At 38.7% G+C, this 23,923-nt stretch overlaps 1 protein-coding gene across 2 annotated transcripts in view; it reads right to left on the bottom strand.

Moving 5' to 3' along the window:
- Positions 1 to 7,949, bottom strand: part of LOC126175560 (neuronal membrane glycoprotein M6-a) — a 46,973-nt gene extending 39,024 nt beyond the window's left edge. Inside the window, exons 1-2 of one of the 2 annotated variants that reach the window (XM_049922413.1) lie at positions 7,432 to 7,949; positions 7,134 to 7,338 (exon numbers count right to left, since the gene is read on the bottom strand). In XM_049922413.1, the coding sequence (XP_049778370.1) occupies positions 7,134 to 7,290 (157 nt within the window). In that variant the 5' untranslated portion in view covers positions 7,291 to 7,338; positions 7,432 to 7,949. The remainder of the gene's footprint in view (positions 1 to 7,133; positions 7,339 to 7,431) is intronic. The other variant, XM_049922414.1, reaches the window with a different exon arrangement.
- Between the last annotated feature and the right edge of the window lie 15,974 nt (positions 7,950 to 23,923).

Genomic DNA, 23,923 nt, shown 5'->3' with positions numbered 1-23,923 from the left:
TCTCTAGGTTTGGAAGGGGCAGCCTAGCTTAAGTGCAACTGTGGCTCCTTGGCAGCTTCTTTCTGGAACAGGAATGTGGGATATTTGCTGCCATCAGATGTTACATTATAGAAATAATTAGGCACTGCCTGTGCTATACCAGCAGAAGTTATAATAATCCCATCATTCCTTAAGAAAGGAATAGGTGTCAATCTGCCTTTACCAGAGACCCCCCCCTTGATCTGACTCTCATATTTTCATGGCTCATGATGAATGATTAATGAATTCAGAAACTTCTGTTCCGACTGTCCAACATGCCCTCACAAGTCAGATGGCTGTTCTGTTCTCTCCTAGTGGTCTTGTCTTGAACCTTTGCAATGTCGCTCAATGTCCTTGACTAAAATGTGAAACCAGTCATTCCACCAAGGGACAGGTTGTCTCTTAGGGTTTTTTGAGGTCTTTGCTATACATGTCTCAATGGCATGGTGGATCAAACTTTTAACATAACCAACTCAGTCGTCGTCACTATCGTTATATTCTTACATAACTAATCATACAACAACCAGTTCACTCTGATGAGTTCCCATTTTGGCAGCTTACTTTCAGGTTCTCTTCTATCTGGAAAGTGTATCCACATAGGAAGTGGTTCCTAGAATGCAGATCAGTGTCCACTTATCACTCTGCAAAATATGTGGTAGCAGATATACAAAAATAAAGGACTCTGACTGATAATGACACTGCAGCCGAGGAAAAATTTGAAGCTTGGCCAATGTTCAAGACAGATGTACTTCAATACAATGAGCCTCCTACGAACTTAACTCCTAGGGCAGGTGTTGTTGGTGCCCCAAAGCACACGGTGCGCATTAAAATCCCAACAAGTAGGAATGGCTGGGGAAGTAGCCTAACAAGGTCTAGGAGAGCCTTGTTATGAAATAAATCATGAGGCGGGAAGTATACTGTCCATTTTCATTGGTGCATAGCTGACAATAGTTATTGTTTGCAAGATTATTGTGAATGGGACAGGTGAAGGATGTGGCATCCATTACTAATGAATAAGCCTGCATCACCTCTTTCATGTGAGTTCTTAATGGGAGCTACCCATCAGTAGGGGTCTTCTTTTGCCTTCTCTCCACTATGGTGATGCACAGCGGTTGATAGGATAAAAGGTCGTTGGGATATTTAATTTCTCTATGAGGACATTAACATTAGTTACACTGCCTTTGCTGTCAGAAATTTACAGTATTTGACAAGCTGATGGTTTTAAACTGATTTACTTTTACTTTTGGCTGAAACGCACTTCCTAACTTCAACTGGTGATTACAGTACAGATAATTATGCTGGCATTTTAGCTTCCTTAAACTGCATAGCTTTGTTTAGATGACATGAAAGCTTTGGAGCACTTTAAAATTAAGACAAACTTCTCCTTCTGCAAGTGCAGCTATAATTACATTTATCAGTGCTCGAATATGATTTTTTGATGATTTGGGTTGAAGCACTGCTTTTGTTGATGAAGAGTTTTATGAGATGTTCCAAAGGACACAGTCATGGTTGGAGGTTGCAAAGCCTTGAAATTTTTCTTAGCCTCAACATATGAGATTCTCCTCATCGATTCAGTTCCTGATTTTACCTTCCCTTGGCTAAACACAGTAGTACCCACTCCACAAGGGATGATCCCCTAATGAAACCGCACACTTGGGTGGAGATGTGCAGATTAATTTGCTTTGCAAAATTTTGATTTGTGCCGATCACACATAGCATTATAATTACAATGAAGAGTTGTGTGTCCAAATTTTTGGTTACATTCTCCACAACATTCTTCTGCCCCTGCAACATGCACATTTTAACACTCTTTCCTCTAATTCTTCACAGCCAGTTTCCATCATACTGCAGAAGGTGACTACCCCCTTGCCGAAATTAAGGTTTTTATGCACGTCTGTTACTGTAGTGTAATCGCCAAATTTCTTTTGACCCTGCGAGCTTTGAAGTTTGTGCTGTAGCTGCCTTCAGCAGTAGAGCATCATTCCAAAGTTGTTTCATTTCTTTCTTCAAAACCTTTATTTTTGAAACGCTCCTTCCACTCCCTCAACCACAATGAAAGAATTCTGGCACATCTGTGGCCTGTTATTGTCTTTATCATAGTTATTTTTATTTGTTTTCTGAGGAAGACTGGCCACCTGAGCTCTTTTGGTTCGCTGGGTTTTATAGTTGGAGTTTACAAGTTACAGCAGTCGAGTTTAGGCTTGTTCAGAGCACCTATGTCACTCACTCTGCGACAGTCAATGAGCATTCAATAGTGTTCTGAGCACTCTGCTGTGACTGTTGTACCAATGTGGGCATTAAATGTTGTTATAGCAAGTAATTTTGTGAATCTTATTCCATTTGTTGCAAGTAGTCTTCACTGACTGTGATGGTAAGTGACAAAATCTACATAAGCAAGCGAGTGACCATTTACAGACTATACACTTTCTTCAAACACAAAGCACTTGTATGCTTGTACAATTGTTGCTAGGAACCGGCAACAATGCAATCTTCATTGATATCCTGACCTATGTGAACCACTACCATCATGAATCTGACTACAGTAACCCAGATGGTCCACCCTTTCAGTCAAGAGTTTGAGTACGAGCCATAAGAAACATGAGATGCTGGAAATATATATGGCCAACCACACAGAGCCCTGCCTGCCTGGGTAAGCCCCACAGAACTAGGATGCAACAAGTGCCACAGAGGTTGCTGCCCTCTATGCACTCTACTGTTAATCCCACAATGGTCGCATGTTCTGAGATTAGAGGATAGGTAGCACTAACCAAAGCTCAGGAACAATGGGAGTCCCATGTCTGTAACCAGTTGTTACTGGCTGGGCCCCCGAGGGGAGGAATAGAAGGGTTGAAGGTTTGACTTGCACCATCAAATGGAAGAAGTGTTGCATATTTGTCCATAAAAAGCTTAATCTCTCCACAACTTTCAAGATGAACTGTAGCAAAACAGGCTCCAACAGTGTGGTTGCAATCAAATCATCATATCTAGGTATTTTATCCATCAAGGTTAAAGGAGTGTTCACTTCAAATCATTACGTTTATGAGTATGTTCTACAAGATTCTTCATTTATTATGAAAGTAGACTGACAATGCTTCACTGTTGCCATTTCACCACAACAACTGCTACCACCACCAGAAAATTTTCACTAGGGCTACTGGTTTTTGTCACTGTACAAACTTTATGAGCTTTAATGGGTCTAATGATATAAAACATTCTATGAACTGTTAAATGTAATAATTAAAAGATTATCCTCTTGTGTGTACAACTACTTCCAATTTCGTTCCACTGCTGTTACTACAATAATGTGAAATTTTAGGTACACCTGCTCTTTTTGTTTAATATCCATGTGTTGATACAATACATATAACAAACCTACAGTTACACAAATTATAACATTAAAGAAGTGTCCCAGTTAATAAAATTACCAAACAACACACTAATTAAACAAGATAATTTCTAAGTTGGATGTGCAAGTTAGTCACAATAAATAATTTCAATGTGTATCAAATAGTTAATTAACAAATATTTACATTTATTTAAAACAAAGTTGAGCAACAGGTATCCTGCCCTGAAATCTTGATGTGGTGACAAACTGGTTGTAAGTTGGCAAAGCCACTAAATGTAAACACAAAATAAAGGCTGAGGGAACAGACTGGCCTGTAACATGTCCTGATGGTTTTGTTTATGCCATATTTAACAAATTTTTTATTATAAAAATTAAAATTACATGTAGTGTGAGAAAAACACTACTGCACAATACACGAATCTCCGAGAAGTATTATGATGCATACATGGTAGGCCTACACATATCAAGCATCACCTGCGAAAAATGCGAAGGGAGAAGCTATAGGTAACACATACAAACTCATGAAAAAATTACATATCAAGGAAATTACTGCAACAGTTTCAACAAAATATTTATAGTACTTAGGGTGGTGTTCTGAGACATTATTATGTGACCAAAAAATAAATTAGAAATGATGGAAATCAGTTAATACACATATGGCGCATTTCACTGTTGCATACTGAAAGGAGGATGATATGTCTTTCCAAGACCTCTGCTACTAACTGTGCAGCTGTCTACTATACACTAGTTAACACCACTTGATATTTGTAATAAACTGATAGTGACCATAAAACAATTACTTGCTAGAAATGATGTTTCTAAAAAATTATTCTTTGCAAATAACACAATAATAAAATTATATTCCGAATCTTAATTATTTGTAAAACCATTTTTTATTGTGATTCTGCCATCTCTGAGTATCATTCTTTTTACTAAACAACCAAAATGCCTGCCTTTTTGATTAATGTTGTCATTTATTATTTTGGCAATATTTTATTTAAAATTTGAAACATCTGGCTTCGTCATATCTCTGACTTAATAATTATGTAACTACTCAGTAACATATCATCAACCAATTATTGAAGAAAGCTTTACAAATTCCACTACTTGATGGAGAAAGACATCCATGATAGAGGTAAGCGACTACTCAGATCTGGCACAACTCTAAAATATAGAATGATTTTGATTGCACAATTCTTTATTAAGCTTTTCAACTAAAAGTGAGTGCACAGACCGAATGTAATACAGATGTCTCTCATGTAGATATATCTGACATAGTCTTTATCTATTCGGAGAGAACCAGTGCCAAAGTGGTTCTCTAGGAATAAACAATGGCACTATCAAATATGCCAACATGAGATGAGATATGTATTATAATCAGTCTGTGTGTTCAATTTTGTGAGCTTTGTACTAAAGTTTGATTTTAATCTACAGTATGGTGATGAAATTTTGAAACGCATAACACTTAATAAAAATTTTTGCAGTCAAGGCCTTTCTATATTTCAAAGCTGTACCCTCAGAAATCTCAGCAATGTATTAGTCTTTGGTAATTATTGTTGGAAACAGAGTGTTGCAATGAATCCTGTTAAGTATTTGCTATAAATCAATTAGTGTTACCTTAGTCCTTTTTTGCTTCAGTTTTATTTTATACCTGGGAACACCAGAATTAGAAATAGCTGCTTGTTTTGGTGTGTGTGTGTGTGGGGGGGGGGGGGGGGGGGGGAAGATGGTGTAGGAAGGATGATGAATCAAATACTGTCTCCCATGACTGGGATGTAATTTAGCTTTGCAGTGACCACTAATGTGGAAGTCGACAAAGGATGGGTGAGATTCAATGGTGACAATGTATGTTTCAAGCAGTATAGGCAGTGGTCATTTTTTGTGCTATCATGTACACGGTTTACTGTGAGTAACATGAATAAGAGAAAACCACTACCACAAGAACAGTCAGATGAACATCACCCCAATGCAATAACTCATGAGAAGCTGTAGCATTCAGGACTATCTTCTTGGTAAGGGTTGCAGAAGCCATCACCTCACACATACATCCCTCGATACTCAACATCACACACATATTAGTAAAAGCAGAGGAAAAACCGCACTGAACATGTGAAGTATTGGACTGACAAGTTGTACACACTGGTGCTCGTCAAAGTTTAGGCACGAGTATACTGGTAACCACACAAGGTGGTATATCTTGTTCGTCAACAGAGCATTGTTCAGGCAGGTAGTCCAACTTATCTGACATGGACATGTTTATGCTGATGGAACAAGGTCCTTGATATGTCTGCCATTATCTGTCACTGGTGTATGAACAGGTATGTACAGCCCAATTTTATGCAGCTGTTTGTTCATCTAAAGCACACTGCAGCTGTACCTTGAGCAAGAAGCGTCACCCCTGCAGTCCCACATTGTCTCACGAAGGTTTGAAAAACACTTCGTTGTCAAAAGAGAGCTCACGTAGCCCTCTAATTCTCTTAACATCAATTCTGTTGAGCACTGGCCAAATTAGAGCAAATCACCATGCGTTACAGGCAACTGTGTATCAAGCATGGACTAGGATCGTTCCTCAATGTTTTTGGTGTTTAATAGTCCATGGCAAGACATGTCACCACCAACATCAGGACAAAAGGTGATGTTACATGTTTTTAGAAAGGCTTGTTAAAGACAATTGATCAAAAGTGCAGAATGAAAAGTACATATAACAAAGCACCTACTCCTGAATTCTCACAATTAGGCCTACTTCTACAAGTTGATCCACCATTACATATCATTGCATCAGCCAAGAAAGCAAGACAAATACTGCTGATCTTCCACAACAGTGTAAGAAGTTAATGTAAAATATTATGAAAATTATAGTTGCTACTCACCAATAGCAGAGATGCTGATTCGCAGATAGGCACAACAAAAAGCTTTTGGCCAACAAGGCCTTTGTCAAAAATTGACGACGCACGCACACACAAAAGTGACTCGCACACATGACCACAGCCTCTGGCTTATTTTTTGGCAGTCTTCTTCTTGTGCCTATCTGTGACTAAGCATCTCCGCTATATGGTGAGTAGCAACTATCCTTCTCATAATAATGTAATAAGCTAACTTTTCATGAACTTTAGAGAAGATTCTTTCTTTACAGTAGACTATCTGTCACGAAGAAATATGCAATACTCCACAACAATCCTTGCTACAAACGCGAGTATACTAATATTTCAACATACTTATACTTTTCATCCGATCTTTCGGTTTCAAACAACATAACATAGGCACTTTACCAATGTGGTTACCCTGTTTCATTATATGCCACTTGTATTCAACTTGTATACATCATACAGTTATCATAAACACTTAGTAATGTTTAATTTTGTACAGGGAGCATTTAATATGCCATTAACTGTCACTTGAATTGTGGTGATACCCTCTGAAGACTAAAAACCGGATGTAGTCCACCCAATTTCCAAACGTCTACGCAAATACCAGTGGATCATCATTCAAAATATGTGAATAGATAGTGTCAATGTACTTAACGACCAAATAAAAAAATTTAATGATGGGATGAGATGTGATGTGTACTCCAGATATGCAAGAATTTGAATCGGACAATTTGTGAATCAATAGTGTTCGTGCCAAATGCGCAATTCAGGCTCAATGAAAGTGAAAAACTGCAATCTATTCCTCAAAGACAATCTTTCCTGCTTCAGCGCCAAGTGTATTAACCACACATAATTAACTGGAGAACATACTGAAAATAAAGATGCAACAATAACCTACTTACTAGCTGTTTTGTATCCACCCACTGATACGTCATCATGCAAGAAATGTTCTGAAAATCTTCCTACACTATCGTGTGAGTATGCCGACGGTCTTCGTAGGGGCATAAACTGAGCTTGGGTTTCTTCACGCTGTGCATTGGTTTTTCTTCTAGGACCCATTTTCAGCCAGTATTAAACACTTATCACTCAGTTATACATAGGGCTGAACTGCTCCACCACCCATTAAGAGAACCGATTGATAAGATTAGATAAAACACACATAACACACAATCTAAACATTCAAGGAAAAATTACACTCACCCATTTTTCCCCTCAACTGCAGTTCCCAGTACCGTATATTATTTAGTTTTACAGGATGTTTACTAAACAGAACGACGGTGCATATGTTCCAAATTAAAACAGGTTGCACCCCGATAGTATTTCAGGCATCAAGCACTATGCTACGCCCAAAATTCCAAAGGTGCGCCATTTTTAACTGACAGCACTTATACAACGAAACAACTATTTGACAAATACATTGTATAAATATACGTTCGCCCGGAGACAGCAATTTGTCTTCGCGTCTTGTAATCTACAACAGGTGTGCGTGACACATGAACTCTGTTTTATCGTCGTTCTAAAAAGTTGGGTAAAAAAAAAAGAACTCAACTCAGCGGGAGTTACAAAAGTAATGCAACACTTGAATCATACTAGACTAGATTAGACACTATAACTTAGGCTGCTGGTCCCTTTATTTTTACGTATGACATGAAGTCCCTCAGTAACTCTGATTAGTATGAGGATATGAAAATACTCAATTTTTAAGACAATACATTATGTATGAGACACGGCACAGAAATCGATTATGTTATCGAAGCGACAATACGTTGGTCAACACGCGACAAAATGTTTGCGCAAAAATTTGCTCACAAGTTGGAGCGTGTGAAGTGGAGACAGTGTGGATCACCGCATATCTGGCGCGCGAAACGTGTTTGAGTTAGTAGTTTCTTCAGTCTAATGTGTCTCTACTTCGCCCACACAGTGAATTCTGAATTGTCCGATACGCATCACCATTTTTAGGGTGTTCACTGCTGAATTTATTGAAATGCGTAAGAGTCATACATATTTTTGAGAAATTAAGACCAAGGAATACAACTCTAGAGATGAGAAGGAAGCTGCTTGTACTGTAATTCTTTAATAGAGAAAGGATTATATCTGATTACATTTTATCTTAATGTGAGAAAGCAAACTGCACATTTTTAACAAAAACAAATCGGATACTCTGGGTACCAAATGAGGTGTCCCACAAGATTCCAGGTATTTGCTTTTCACAATTCGTGTAAACGATTTGCTCAATATGGTGCTATACAAATACATACTATACGCACATGACATTACTTTTGTTAGAGTGGTAGGGCATCAGACACACTGAAACTTAAAAGTGCAGAACAACTCAGGGTATCAAGTACATGGTTTAGAGTAAACGAATTACAAAATGAAAATATTATTTTCATCCTATTTAACCATATTAAATGTAGTGCCTCAGTTGCGCTTTTTGGCGTTCATCTTGATCCAGAACTAAACTCACATTACCTGTGTATGCACAAAGTTAGCCCAAATCCACTATTTGCTACGTAAACTTAGGGCTTGTGTGACTGACAGCTACTGCTGAACTTCTTTACACTTTTTTTCACAGTGCTGTTATGAGACAATTCCTCTGTAGCGAAAAGAATTCTTATTTCATAGAAAAAAACTTTAGTTGCATTCTTGGAGTAAAATAAACACGTATCATGTAGGGAATACATTAAAGAGTTCCAAATACTGACAAATGTATGCCTTTATAAGCTCAGCAGCTTGGTGCATACCAAGAAAAACCAAAACAGCCACGAACTGCCTAGGACTACACGTAAGTATGACTCATGTCAAAGGCATCCCAATCACTAAGCTTAAAAACTCAAAATAGCTGCACACTCAAAGGGATACAGTTATTTATGAGGGTCACTCCAAAAGAAATGCAAACTATTTTTGTAAAAATCCATCTTTTATTCTACATGTTTGTAAGTTTTACGATATGTAGATACATCCTTTAGGAACTATATTTTCATTTCTCCACATAATTTTCATCCCTCTCAACTGCCTTACGCCATCTTGGAACCAGCGCCTGTCTACCTGCATGGTAAAATTCTGGACCAACCTGTTGGAGCCACTGTTTGGCAGCGTGCACAAGGGAGTCATCATCTTCAAACCTTGTTCCACGAAGATAGTCTTCCAGTTTCCCAAAGAAATGATAGTCACATGGAGCCAGGTCAGAACTGTAAGGCGGGTGTTTCAGTGTTGTCCATCCGAGTTTTGTGATCGCTTCCATGGTTTTTTGACTGGCATGTGGCCGTGTATTGTCGTGCAACAGCAAAACATCCTGCTTTTGCCGATGTGATCGAACACGACTCAGTCGAGTTTAAAGTTTCTTCAGTGTTGTCACATATGCATCAGAATTTATGGTGGTTCCACTTGGTATGATGTGCACAAGCAAGAGGCATTCGGAACAGAAAAACACCGTAGCCATAACTTTTCCAGCAGAAGGTGTGGTTTTGAATTTTTTTCTTGGGTGAATTTGCGTGATGTGACTCCATTGTTGCCTCTTCGTCTCTGGTGAAAAATGATGGAGGCATGTTTCATCACCTGTCACAATTCTTCCCAGAAATTCATCTCTACCATTCTCGTACTGTTCCAAAAGTTCGCTGCATACCGTTTTTCTTGTTTCTTTGTGAGCTACTGTCAACATATCGGGAACCCACCTGGCATAAACCTTTTTTAGCGCCAACACTTTCAGTATTCTGCAAACACTTCCTTCCCCTATCCCAAAGTAGCGTGTCAATTCGTTCACTGTGATGCGTCTGTCAGCAGTCACCAATTCGTTAACTCTCTGCACGTTGTCCGGAGTGTGTGCAGTACGAGGCCTGCCGCTGCGAGGACAATCCTCAATATTGCCGTGCCCACTTTCATCACTTGACCTGCTTGCCCACCGCCTAACTGTACTGCGATCGACAGCAGCATCCCAATACATCTTTTTCAACCTCTTGTGGAAGTTTCCCACTGTCTCGTTTTCACAGCACAGGAATTCTATGACAGCACGTTGCTTCTGACGAACGTCAAGTGTAGCAGCCATCTTGAAGACATGCTGTCACGGCGCCATTCATGGGAACAGGTTGAACTAAGTTTGAAAACAAGCGGGAAGGATGTATCTACACACTGTAAAACTCTCACACATGCAGAATGAAAACTGTATTTTTACAAAAATAGTGTGCATTTCTTTTGGAGTGACCCTCATAATATGTTACCATCTACAGCACACAGTGTATCACTGCTTGTTTTCAGAAATATTATAAAAAGGATACTTGAACAAAATGAATTTAAAATATGTAATAAAATGATTTAACCTATTAAATGGCTGTATGATGTGACCAGTATATTATCTGAGCTTTTCTTAAAACTTTTTTTGCTTCAGACTATTGTGATTTATTTTCGTAATGCATGTAAACTTAATGATTACCAAGTGTCAAGCACATCTCATTCAGTTGCTTGAAATGTTTTCCTCAGCATGTGCATTGTGTCACACATACTGTTTCTCCTGTTTTTTTATTCAGCTGGACGATTTTATATTTAATGGCTTTTGCATATGTCTAGTATAAACCATATATATCATTTTAAAATGTTCCAAATGAACGACCAATTATGCAGCTAAACAATATATGTAAAATGACAATGTCAACTGCACATCAAGTGTTTGAAGATGGGTCAATAACTCAGAAAAGAAGAATATTTGGCACTATGGCAAACACAGAAACTTAACCACAATGTTCAATATTTCTTACTTTGCAGTTAGATAGCTCTCTCATTGAGTTGATTTGCAGAAGAGACTGCTAGTATATTTTTATTCAGTGCAGTCATATGTCATAATCTTTCATGGCACTGTAACTACATGACAAAATTATTTCTTCCACAGAAGAGTGCTGTCAGAATATTGTGTTAAGTCGATAAAGCAATATCTTACAGCAGGGTGGTCAGGGGCTCGTAATTCTTACTCCTGTCAATCAATCTGTCACCCACTAATGGAATATGTGGTTCATAACAAGAGTGAATTAAAGATAAACTGTAGAGTTCACTACTACAATATAGAATAAAAACTTCCCATATAGACTAAAAATCACAACACATAGTTCAGAATGGAGTGTTGTATTCTGCAATAAAAATTTATAACAAGTTGCTACTACACAGGGAACTGAGTATCCCAAGATACTCAGTTCCAAAGTAAAAGAAACCTCATTGGCCACTCTCGTGAAGTATTAAAATATATGGAGTGCAAAACATGTCTAAAAATATAAACATTTTATTTGCAATTGATCACAGTTTGTGTATTACGTGCTTGAGGTATTTCAGTCGACTTCATGAAATCCTTCTCTAGGAAAGTGTACACAGTTTCACATTTGTCTGGAATTATATCATTGAATGCTTGTTTGGATACTAGTTCCGAAAATTCTAAAATTTTGTATCTTCTTCCAGTCGTCAGAAGTTGCAATGTTGCTATCAGCTGGTCATGTGGCGAAATTACTTTCCTCATACACACATTTCACTGTTTCATATGAGCAGTCATGACCGCCAATAGGTATTTATGTGTTTCCATGTCTATCCAGAAATAATTTCGCCAGTCATCCAGTTAGTGTCCTGAAAGTCAGATTTCGACAAGCACAAATTTCTTACACACACATCCCCCCACCATCACTCATGCAAGTCATCTTAAATATGGAAACATCCTACTTGTACATTCTCATACCAACTTACATGTATAACTCCACTAGTTGTCTGGTCTGTCGTAGAACTCAAGAAGCAAATTGATATTCGAAAACTGCCATTGCTTGGAGCCACTATTTTGAACATTTATATTGTTATTTCGACATATGACACATTGTTAGCATTTTTAAGTGCAGTTGCAAACACAGACCAAAGTATAATTATCTGCATTAAGAGTTAGTGTCCTGAAAGCCACGTTTCAATAGTTCGTGAATTTCTTAAATGTGCATCCTCCCACCACCTCTCAAATAAGCCACTTTACATGCGGAAACACTCTATTTGCACATCGTCATGCCAAGTTATGCATAAAGGTCTGGTTCCCGCAGGCACGAATTTCTTACATGTTCATACTCCCACCACCACTCGTGTAAGTCAACTTATGTGTAGAAAAAACCAACTTGTACACTGTCATGTCAACTTACGCCTAAATTACGAAAGTTGAAAGCTGTTCTACTTTCTTGCACGATGTTAATTCCCCCACCATCGTCTATGACAACTGCCAATAGGTTGATCTGCTTCATTCTACTCCAGTCTCGAATCATGTGTTTGTTAATGTGAAAAGTTAGTGTCATGCCAGAATAATAAGCTCGTTCTTCAACTAAGTAAATAAATTCTTTCTAAAGTGCCAAATAGCTCTTAAACAGTGCGACAAGGACAACTTTTTATAATCACTCATTTGTAATAGAGTAACATCATCTGAAGTAACGAAATGGGTTAAAAAGTATTGTAGCTGAGAGTGTGACCAAGTTGAGGTATATATTATTGCAGAACGCTTGATACTGTGAAAGAATTTTTTATTTCAGTATAACGATGATAATTTTTCACTTATCATTGCATGTAAATAACACAGTGAAATTGGAAATTTATTTGTGATTTCAGAGACTGAAAACTACTCTTGACCCTCATTAAAATCCTATGCAAATATAACAGTGTTCATATTGGCGTTATCACAGAGTAATGACTGTTCTGCCAGTAGTATAAATTTTGGTTGCTAAATTAAGTACTGCACTGATAATGCAAATGTATGTTTACAATTTCAGTGACCTATCAGAACCTTCAATAACCCTGAAAATAAAAACAAAGCTGAACTATTCAGACAAAAACTTTGTATTCCTATGTACCTTCAGTGTATAGTAGATAACATAAAAATTTAAAAACAGTACTCATCAGAATACGATACCTATATTGCAGTGACTCCCATTGCCTGATATTTCAAAGTTACTTGTAATTTGATACAAGTTGGAACAGCATCTTATATACATGTACTAGATTTTTGTATAGGGCCAGAAATAAGTTCAATGAAATTTCAAAATTGATTTTACTCTTTTGAAAATGATTTTCTAATAAAACATGTCAATGAGAGATAACTCCCTTGTTAGCATATTGGATGTTTCCAAACGATTCCTAAGGTTTGCCCATCTTCATGTCCAATACTTGAAGGTCCAATTTTTATTCAGCAACGTGACTATAACTATTTGGCTAAAAGCTGTGCAACTCCTGCACAAATAATTTCATTTACAACGCAGGTGTGTAGAAACACTAATGTTTGCCTAAGGGTAATTGTGGAGGGATGCATGTATGAGAAATCCCTGCCTGCAGAAACGCAGCTTAAGACCTGTTCACACTGGCCATCATGTCTCATCATGGCACTGTCACATCAGGATGTATATACACTTTCCGTCATGTCACATCAATTCTCTTAGCCCAATCCCAAACAGTGAAAGTGAAGTTATGAGTTCCCATTCATGATAGAAAAAGTCAGCAAAAGTCAGAGTATAGTGTAGGGGTTGAGGGAGTCACAATGATGAACTTCATTAATGGCTAAAGCAAATTTATGACATCTTCTCAATAAGTTTTGAGTGATAAAGTGCTGAGATGCAAAACAACATTTCAAAACAATGACATTTATTTGCTAGCAAGGAAAAATATAGCCAGCGAGGTGGCACAGTGGTTAGGATACTGGATTCCCATTTGGGAGGACGACAGTTCAAACCTGCATCTGGCCCTCCAGATTCAGATTTTCCATGATTTCCTTAAACTGCTCCAGGCAAATGCTGGAATGGTCACTTTGAAAGGGCACAGCCGATTTCCTTTCCCATCCCTGACATGCTCCGAATTTGTCCTCCATCTCTAATGACCTCGATGTCGATGGGACATTAAACCCAATCTTCCTTCCTTCTTCCTAAGGAAAAAATATACATACAAATTTATCAAACAATATTTATAAGGGAATAAATACAGCCTGTTTATCGCTTATTCATCGTTTCTCTTTCTTATGTAACTAATAATGTCAATAAACAATTATAGTCCTCTTTTTCATCAGAGCTGACTTTTCAGTAAAAATGTTATTTCTACATATGTTCTCATTTATATACAGAATGGATGTCAGCTCTGTTCTGCTACTGTAAAACCCAAATAATTTTTCGCTCTCAGATATCTGACTTCACTTGCGGACGGTAACTCAATGGAAAAATATCCAAGTCATCATGAAGAATTTGTGATTTGCCACGAAAAATAAATTTAATGTTGAGAAGAAACAAAAGCACATAAACCACTGCTAAAATATGAGTTTGTGAGGTGAGAATGGGTTAACGTCCTGTGTAGGAGACAATGAGGCCATCACTACTTTCACACGAGAAACTTTGACATGATGTGAGGTGAAGGCCCATGAAAAATCAGCGCGAATGCCACCACCAGAAATGCATTGAGGATCGTTTTGACTTGACTTGATAGCCACTGTGAATTGGCCTTTAAGAAACATGCATTTGCCGCAGGGTCCTTCAGGGGCAGAACGCCCATCGTTGCCTATAAAAAAAGGCAGAAAAATTCGTATCATAGAAGTCAAGCTCAATTTCTCCTGAACTGATGCAAACCTACAGACACAAATTATCTACAATTTTTTTCCTTCTTTCACTCCTGCTAAGCATTTTTTAACCAATGGATTTTATTTAATGAAGTGAACATGAGACAATGATTATTAATACTATAAAAGTATAACAGTTTACCTAGAATTCAAAGTAACGAGAAACTGTTGCATTTAGCTATCAATATTCACAACTGAACAGCATAAAAAGACAAAAAGTCTTCCTCCATAATGAGAGTTTAACAGAGGTGGTTAGATCATTTCGATTTACGAATGAAAAAAGTGGAAACAATTTCAGTAAACGTTTACTGTAGGCATCAAACATTTCCAATTTCCAAACATGATTTCCTGACCTTCCTCAGCAACTGAAGCTAAATGCCTGTCCTTTCCATGTATTATTTTTTATTTTAAACGAAAAACCATTGAGGATTGCACCAGGGGCTTTTGTTAATTTCTGTGTATGATGGGATGCACTGACAACTGAAAACAGCCTTGTGGTCTGCGAAGAGGATCATGCACTAGCACATGTTCCTTTGTGACAAACCCTTATGACTACTGAATGGGCCATATCACAGCACAAGGAAGGAGGTTACAACATAAATGAAAGTTGGTAGGCGTGTTTCTTCATCTGAAAGATGGTGTCTATGCAGATTTCGCGACAGTCGCATAGGAGTGGTGCTAGTAGTGAGGATACAAATGAGGTTCACTTTAAATACATACTGTAATGTGAGCATTAGTTTAAGATTGAATGCAGTGAGTTGATGTTAGTCAAGAATGGCTTTAAGCGACAAAGACACCATGATCTAAACTCAATGAGGTCATGAAATAGTGCTATGACAAGCTGGATGGTCCTTCAGTGATGTTACAGAAAGACTTGGCAGGAATGCAGCCACTGTACATGATAACCAACAACAGTTGACACGAGCATATACAGTCACAAGAAGACAGGGCTCCTGATGTCCACATAGCTATACCAAGAGGGAAACCATCGTGTTTGGGGTATGGCTCTAGAGCATCATATGGCATCTGCAGAAGTAATTGGAGCGGCAGTTAGCACCTCAGTGACATAACTGCTAAAAATTTGTTTCTTGAAGGACAGCTCCAAGACAGATGTCCTGTTGCATGCATTCCATTGACCCTAACCCATCACCATTTGAGGCTTCAGTGAGTGAGTGAGAGGTCATTGGAGGACAGAGCAGAGATCTGCTGTGTTTTCTGATGAATGCTGGTTATGCCTTTGTCCCAGTGATTACCATTTGTTGGTTAAAGGAGGCCAATTAACGGCTGCAAATAACCAGTCTGCATATTGGCCACACTGGACCAACACTTGGAGTTATAATCTGGCATGCGATTTTGAATGAAAGAAAGAGCACTCTCATCATTGTCCCATAGAGCCTGATTGCAACTTTGTACCTCAATCTGGTGATTCAACCTGTTGTGCAGCCATTCATGAACAGCATTCCTGGGAGTCTTTTCCAACAGGATAGCCCTCACCCATATGCTGTTGTTGCAACCAAACATGCTCAGCAGAGTGTCAACATGTTGCCTTGTCCACCTTTATCGTCAGATCTGTCTCTAATTGAGTACATATGAGACATCCCCAAACACCACTGTTCCTGCATTGACTGACCAAGTGCAGTAGGCATGGAACTACATCCCAGAAACTGACATCTGGCACCCATACTATACAATGGATACAGACTTGCATGCTTCCATTCAACATTCTGATGGTGACACCGGTCATTAACATAATAGCATTTCACATTTGAAATGATGTGTCTCATGTTTACATTAACCTATGATCTTGCAAAGTTAATCTCTTAAATCTGTTACCTAGACAAATGCATTCCCAAAATTTCATTCGTCTACATTAATTATTTTTTGATGAAGGGATTTTTTCTGTAAGTGTAAATGAATTCTGTAAGATTATTATAACCATTACCTACTGAAGAAAAATTGACTAAGAAAGAAGAAAAGAAGTGACCAGAAACTTCAGAGTATGACTCAACAACAGATGTATTTACGGGCTGTAAGGAAACCTGTACACTGACAAATAGTCAGCCAGATTAAAGTTTTGTGATGTGAAAGGCAAGAATAGTTTTGTCTAAGGATGGTCGAAGCTGGAGACAGTGGCAGGGGGACTTACAGCCAAGCGAGTGTGCCGGTTGGAGAGCAGTTGTCAGTGGATACTAGGTCTGTTTTTCCAAGAATAAGGAAGCAGCTGGCCAGGAGCCAGCATGCTTTGAGTTTTATGTGACTGGTACAATGGCAGATTTGCTACGTGATGGGGGATGACAATATTTAAACACTTTTAATTCTGTAATTATTCAGTATCATCATAGCACAAATCCAACTGTATCAGTGTACCCATGGCACTGAGACATGATCCTTCTCTAGTAGATAGTATTTTTAGTAGGAAAACCAATAAGGTTTCTCTATACCATTTCTGGGTCCAATTTCTTACAGGGTACCGCGATTACTTCAAAATAAATATAACTGTAGAGTAGCCTTCTCCACTACTAATTTTTTAAAAAGTAGCATTATACATATTGGAAACCTACACTTTCCCCTCTGCAGAATTCTGGTGTCCATAAAATTATTTGCGGCAATTGTCCCGCCTATTACATCTGCCAAACAGGCCGAGCTATTTCGACAAGAAATAAGGAACACCTTCTTGGCAAAAAAGGGCACCAATGTTCACAATTCAACGTTTGCTGACCATCTGTTAATCACAGGACATAATCCTAAAGATGTAAAAGACGTCCAGATCTTGCACCGGGAGAAAAAAGGTTTTAGGCATAACATCTTAGAAGAGATAGAGCTTTTTAAACACCAATCTCCGAAGGACAATCTCATTCATAATGAACAGTTGCAATTATGCAACAAAAACTTTTTTAAGGTATAGAGCTGCTAATTAAAAATGGTCTGAATGGTGATACTCTCCTCAATAAAGGTACTTAAAAATCGTTTTCCTTTCCATTTTTGTGTTTTCTATATACATTTTTTAACTATATTTCTTTAGTAAAATAAGACCGTCATGGTATGTTGTAATTTTCATGTACTGGTTCCTGTTGTTGCATGTAATGTTAAATTGTCTATGCAGTGCCTCATTTGTTCTTGTCTGTAGTTCGATAAATTCTTGCTAGATTGCGCTAATCTGTTTTCGTGTCCAACACATGGCTGCCTTGGCCTGTTAGCTCCCTTGTGTGACAGTAGCGGCGGTTTGACGCAGTTCTTGGCCCTAAGTGACCTAGTGATTGCCATTGTATTTCGATGGAACATTTTATTCCAATTGACAAACATGTTATATTTTTACAGTTTAAATTTTATTCTTAAGTGCCAAGGAATAATTTTTTTGCTTATGTAATAAAATGCTCTGACTTAATCGATTTCGCTTCACGATATTTGATAACAGTGAGTGGCCTATTAAAGAATTAACTCGGAGACAAATACTGTACTAGTAACCAGAGTCGAGTGTTCTCATTCTGGATGCTCAAATAATAAGATTTACTTCATTCCAATATTTTTTCGTTACATGAATGTTTGGATTGACAATTCCTCTCGATAGTATAGATTTTATGTCAGGCAAATCTAACAATTTTATACCGTTGACATCATATACGCCAAGCTTTATCAGACATATTCGACCGAAAGATTAATTTCAACAACGTTTCAAAACCATTTGCTCATGTAATGTCAAATCACCTACAGTGACAAATGCAAGGCAATTTTCTGTGCTTTGTCAGTGTATTCATTTCATTGTTTTCACACTCTGAGCAGCTGCAGCATGTGTGTGTGTGTGTGTGTGTGTATAAATCATTACAGATGATTCTAGTCCCATAACCACCGACAAAGTAAGATCAATACAATCATTCATTCTTAAACATTATACACTCCTGGAAATGGAAAAAAGAACACATTGACACCGGTGTGTCAGACCCACCATACTTGCTCCGGACACTGCGAGAGGGCTGTACAAGCAATGATCACACGCACGGCACTGCGGACACACCAGGAACCGCGGTGTTGGCCGTCGAATGGCGCTAGCTGCGCAGCATTTGTGCACCGCCGCCGTCAGTGTCAGCCAGTTTGCCGTGGCATACGGAGCTCCATCGCAGTCTTTAACACTGGTAGCATGCCGCGACAGCGTGGACGTGAACCGTATGTGCAGTTGACGGACTTTGAGCGAGGGCGTATAGTGGGCATGCGGGAGGCCGGGTGGACGTACCGCCGAATTGCTCAACACGTGGGGCGTGAGGTCTCCACAGTACATCGATGTTGTCGCCAGTGGTCGGCGGAAGGTGCACGTGCCCGTCGACCTGGGACCGGACCGCAGCGACGCACGGATGCACGCCAAGACCGTAGGATCCTACGCAGTGCCATAGGGGACCGCACCGCCACTTCCCAGCAAATTAGGGACACTGTTGCTCCTGGGGTATCGGCGAGGACCATTCGCAACCGTCTCCATGAAGCTGGGCTACGGTCCCGCACACCGTTAGGCCGTCTTCCGCTCACGCCCCAACATCGTGCAGCCCGCCTCCAGTGGTGTCGCGACAGGCGTGAATGAAGGGACGAATGGAGACGTGTCGTCTTCAGCGATGAGAGTCGCTTCTGCCTTGGTGCCAATGATGGTCATATGCGTGTTTGGCGCCGTGCAGGTGAGCGCCACAATCAGGACTGCATACGACCGAGGCACACAGGGTCAACACCCGGCATCATGGTGTGGGGAGCGATCTCCTACACTGGCCGTACACCACTGGTGATCGTCGAGGGGACACTGAATAGTGCACGGTACATCCAAACCGTCATCGAACCCATCGTTCTACCATTCCTAGACCGGCAAGGGAACTTGCTGTTCCAACAGGACAATGCACGTCCGCATGTATCCCGTGCCACCCAACGTGCTCTAGAAGGTGTAAGTCAACTACCCTGGCCAGCAAGATCTCAGGATCTGCCCCCCATTGAGCATGTTTGGGACTGGATGAAGCGTCGTCTCACGCGGTCTGCACATCCAGCACGAACGCTGGTCCAACTGAGGCGCCAGGTGGAAATGGCATGGCAAGCCGTTCCACAGGACTACATCCAGCATCTCTACGATCGTCTCCATGGGAGAATAGCAGCCTGCATTGCTGCAAAAGGTGGATATACACTGTACTAGTGCCGACATTGTGCATGCTCTGTTGCCTGTGTCTATGTGCCTGTGGTTCTGTCAGTGTGATCATGTGATGTATCTGACCCCAGGAATGTGTCAATAAAGTTTCCCCTTCCTGGGACAATGAATTCACGGTGTTCTTATTTCAATTTCCAGGAGTGTATTTAAAATAAATTCAAATAAAAATATACGCAAAGGGAGGGAAGTTCACTACAGACTAATTCTATCAGAGATAGGAAAGGTCTTGGAAGGACAGTTGAATGGAACTGATTACGTCTTAAAAATAGGTTATAAGATGAACTTCAACAAAAATAAAATTAATGAGACGTGGTAAAATTAAATCTAGCAATGTTGAAGAAATTAAATTAGGAAATGAGACATTAAAAGCAGCAGATGAGTTTTGGTTCCAAGGCAGCAAAATAACTCATAATGGCTGAAGTGCAGTGGAATAAATGCAAACTGAAAATAGGAAAAAAGTTTATGAAACAGAGAAATTTGTTAACATCAAGTGTAAACTTAATTGTTAGGAAGTTTTTTCTAAGGATATGTGTCTACAGAGTAGTCTTGCATGAAGAAAAACGGCGACGATTACTGCAAATATAGGGTTGTCAGGATTAGGAGGTGCTGTAATGCATCCCACGAAAAAGAGAGGGACAGATGAGAATGAATGGGCAATAAAATGGCTGAAGTTAAATTTTCTGAAAGCCAATTCTTCAGAAGTGGGATACACGAGAGTGACCATACCAGATGCACATTAAAGAACAATACTAATTATAACTTCACTATTTCGCGGTATTGTAGCTACTACTTGGCCAAAGATTAGTTCATTACCTGCATTTCCCGGAATTTCTTTTAGTGGCAAGTGCAGAGTCGTCATTGGGGAGCAGAAAAATTTGAAGATGGCAAATCGTGATAATATGGAATATAATGCACCAAAACGATTTGCATAGCACAAAAACAGTAATTAGATTTTGTAATGATAAAATTAGAAAATGCTAAGGTGCATACAATAATGCTCTGATGGCCTAAATCGACTCATCACGAAACCAGGTGGGCCCCATTGTACTCCATAGCAGAAAGATAAAGAAATTCTGAATACATCATTAATGAAAGGGTTCTGACTAAAAAGCTACTAATCAAAAGCATAAATGAACATAAATATCATCTTTATTATTACTAAAATTACAACTACCAAAGAAATCTGTGCTTCCACAGAGACAGACAGAAGACGAAAGAGATACATAGTATAATTTGATCTTTGACATAACGAGATATTTAATTACAATACCCCCTTGAGTGACTAATACAACATTTGTTAATGATGTTCAAAGAACACTTCAACTACAGTATTCAAGGATTGTTCTTTAAGTACAGTGTTGATATATAGCCAAAGTAGTTTCATAATAACATTCAATCAAATATGAAGTTACTTTATCAACATGTGTTAGGAAGTCTTGTAAATAGTTTCAGACAGTTAAAACCTAAAACATTATCTTAGTACGATATTTGGTTAAACAAGGTAATCATTACATATTATTTAGCAGCTTGGTAAAAGAACATTAGGTTCTGTGGATCAACGTGAACAGCTGGAATTTTGACTGAGCTCAGTACTATTTACATAATCACTTACCCTCCCCCTCCCCCCCACACAACCTATCTGGAGATAGTCAACAGAAAACCTAAGATTACTGTAATGAGATCTTCGGACTTCGACTATACAAGTAACAGAAGTGATTTTACATTACCAGAATTAAATAATATACTACACTGCACTGACTAAAAGTTTGATAATTACACTTCTTTGGAAATACAAGTCATCATAATATGCAATTTACAATTCTTGGCACAATTTAATGTACAAAATTGTTAAGGCTTTATTGGCAACTTGTTGACAAACTGTCTGTTGGTTTCTGTCTTGCATTCTTTGGCCAACGTTTGTTTGATGATTTTTCTGACGTTTCGTCAAAACAAGTGGCTGGCATTGTCAAAGCATTACCACCAGCAATGGAGGGTGAGGCTTTGACAATGCCAGGCAGTTGTGTTGGTGAAACATCATAAAAATGATCAAATAAACATCAACTGAACAACCTGAGATGCGAGCCAACAGACAGTTTGACACTTTAATGTACTGCACTTCAGCAGTTTGAGTTTTTGTAATTTGTCATTGGCTGTAACAAATGTCTTATACATTACTTAATTTTCAACTATTTCTGTAGACAACATAGTAAAATCAAACACAAGCAGTCACAATAATAGGAAGTTATTGTTTCTTTAATGTTTTTCTTGGACGATACCCATTCTAGTTTTTGAGTTGCTGTGTTGTTGGAATGGTGGAATGTTGCAGTAGAAGATAACCAAGTGTAATGGACCAAAGATAAAGTTCAGGAGACGTCGTCAGCTGTAGGAGTTTCAATCTTAATGATCAAGTTCTGGGCAGGAAGGTCATTGATCGAAGCTGTAGGAGGAAGGTAACTGCTTACTTCCCCTTGGGTCTGAAGTTCTTCAAACAGTTCGGCATTACCAGGTTACATGAAACAATCCTACCTTGAATTACTACAGCAAAATGTGCGACCTACACAGGTTATCATAAATGAAATAATTTCATTATTCTTCTTAGAGCACAAGTAAAATTTTAGGTAAATATAAGAAACAGGATATAATTTAATATATTACACGGACCCCTGTTTAGCATGGGGGGACTCTTATCATGTTTCATTTATAAAGCATCACTCATTGTCCATACCAATGTGATTTAAACTACTAAAGTTTATGATGAACGAGTTCAGTAATTAGTAATCACTTTTGCAATTACTGTTGACAACATGCACGATGTGAGCATCTCTACTGAGATAGTTCATATTGTTTCCAGTACATAGTTGATTTCAACAATGACACTGCACTTAGCATTTGCAGCGACAATCACGATTAGCATCCCGCCTGCAGAACAGTTCAAAACGCCAGTATACCACTGACTCTAGCACGTCACAACTGTGAATTCTTTAGTGTGAGTGTTTGTGAAGTTTGAGAACGAGTGTTTTACCACACACTTAGATAACATCATCATTGTGCACCATACCAGGACCAGCTAGTAAGTTGCTTAGTTCATCCTAATTCGTTGTAGACTGTGGACTAGAACTGTAGTTTTGTGGTCCATATCAACATGCCCTGAAAGAGAGCTAATTTGATTGAAAACTGTAACTGATATGGATCCACATGTTTATCATATTCCACATACCACTAGCACAGTTATCTTTTCTCTAGAAATTGCTCAGGGCATTACAGTTAATTAGTTTAATATTTATAGTACATGCTTTTGTTTCTCCCCAAGGATCTCAAGTGTTCACCATAAAATATGGTGTGGTAGTATGTTTAGTGAACAACTGTGTACGTTTTTTTTTTTTTTTTTGTAGGAAGCACATTCATAGTGTGTATATATGACAAAAATAGGCTTACAATCATTCAGTATTTTCCATATTACGAATCTGGCCTCACTTTATATCCTCCTGCTCTGTGTAACAGTCACATTTTGTGCAGGTCAGGTCAACATTCTCTATTTATAGGACAAAATTCAATCGTTGCATAGAATGTTAAACGAAATCCGTGTGTGAAACACAGAAAAGGAAAGTGAAAGCATAAGGACGTATACTCAAAGCTGAGTAGAACACGTAAGTCGTGAGGAGCTCATTCAAAGCCAGCTTTCATTTCTAAAGCTAATATAAACATGACTTTGAACATTACTAATACTAATTCATCATTTTAAGACTACCTAATAGTAACATGACAGATCAATATTTACAACAGGTTGCCAATCAAAGCACTTTCTTCTTGAACCAGACTTGTCTCTTACTAGTCCTAGAAAAACTGGGAAATAAGTACAATGTAAATTATGCAGGTAATTACTCAGTACTGCGGATATTGTAAGTGACTCTTTACACTGTGAAGAATCTACT

Source organism: Schistocerca cancellata, chromosome 3 (genome assembly GCF_023864275.1).
Source record: "Schistocerca cancellata isolate TAMUIC-IGC-003103 chromosome 3, iqSchCanc2.1, whole genome shotgun sequence".
Classification (NCBI taxonomy): domain Eukaryota; kingdom Metazoa; phylum Arthropoda; class Insecta; order Orthoptera; family Acrididae; genus Schistocerca; species Schistocerca cancellata.
This window is presented reverse-complemented; position numbering and strand designations above follow the sequence as displayed.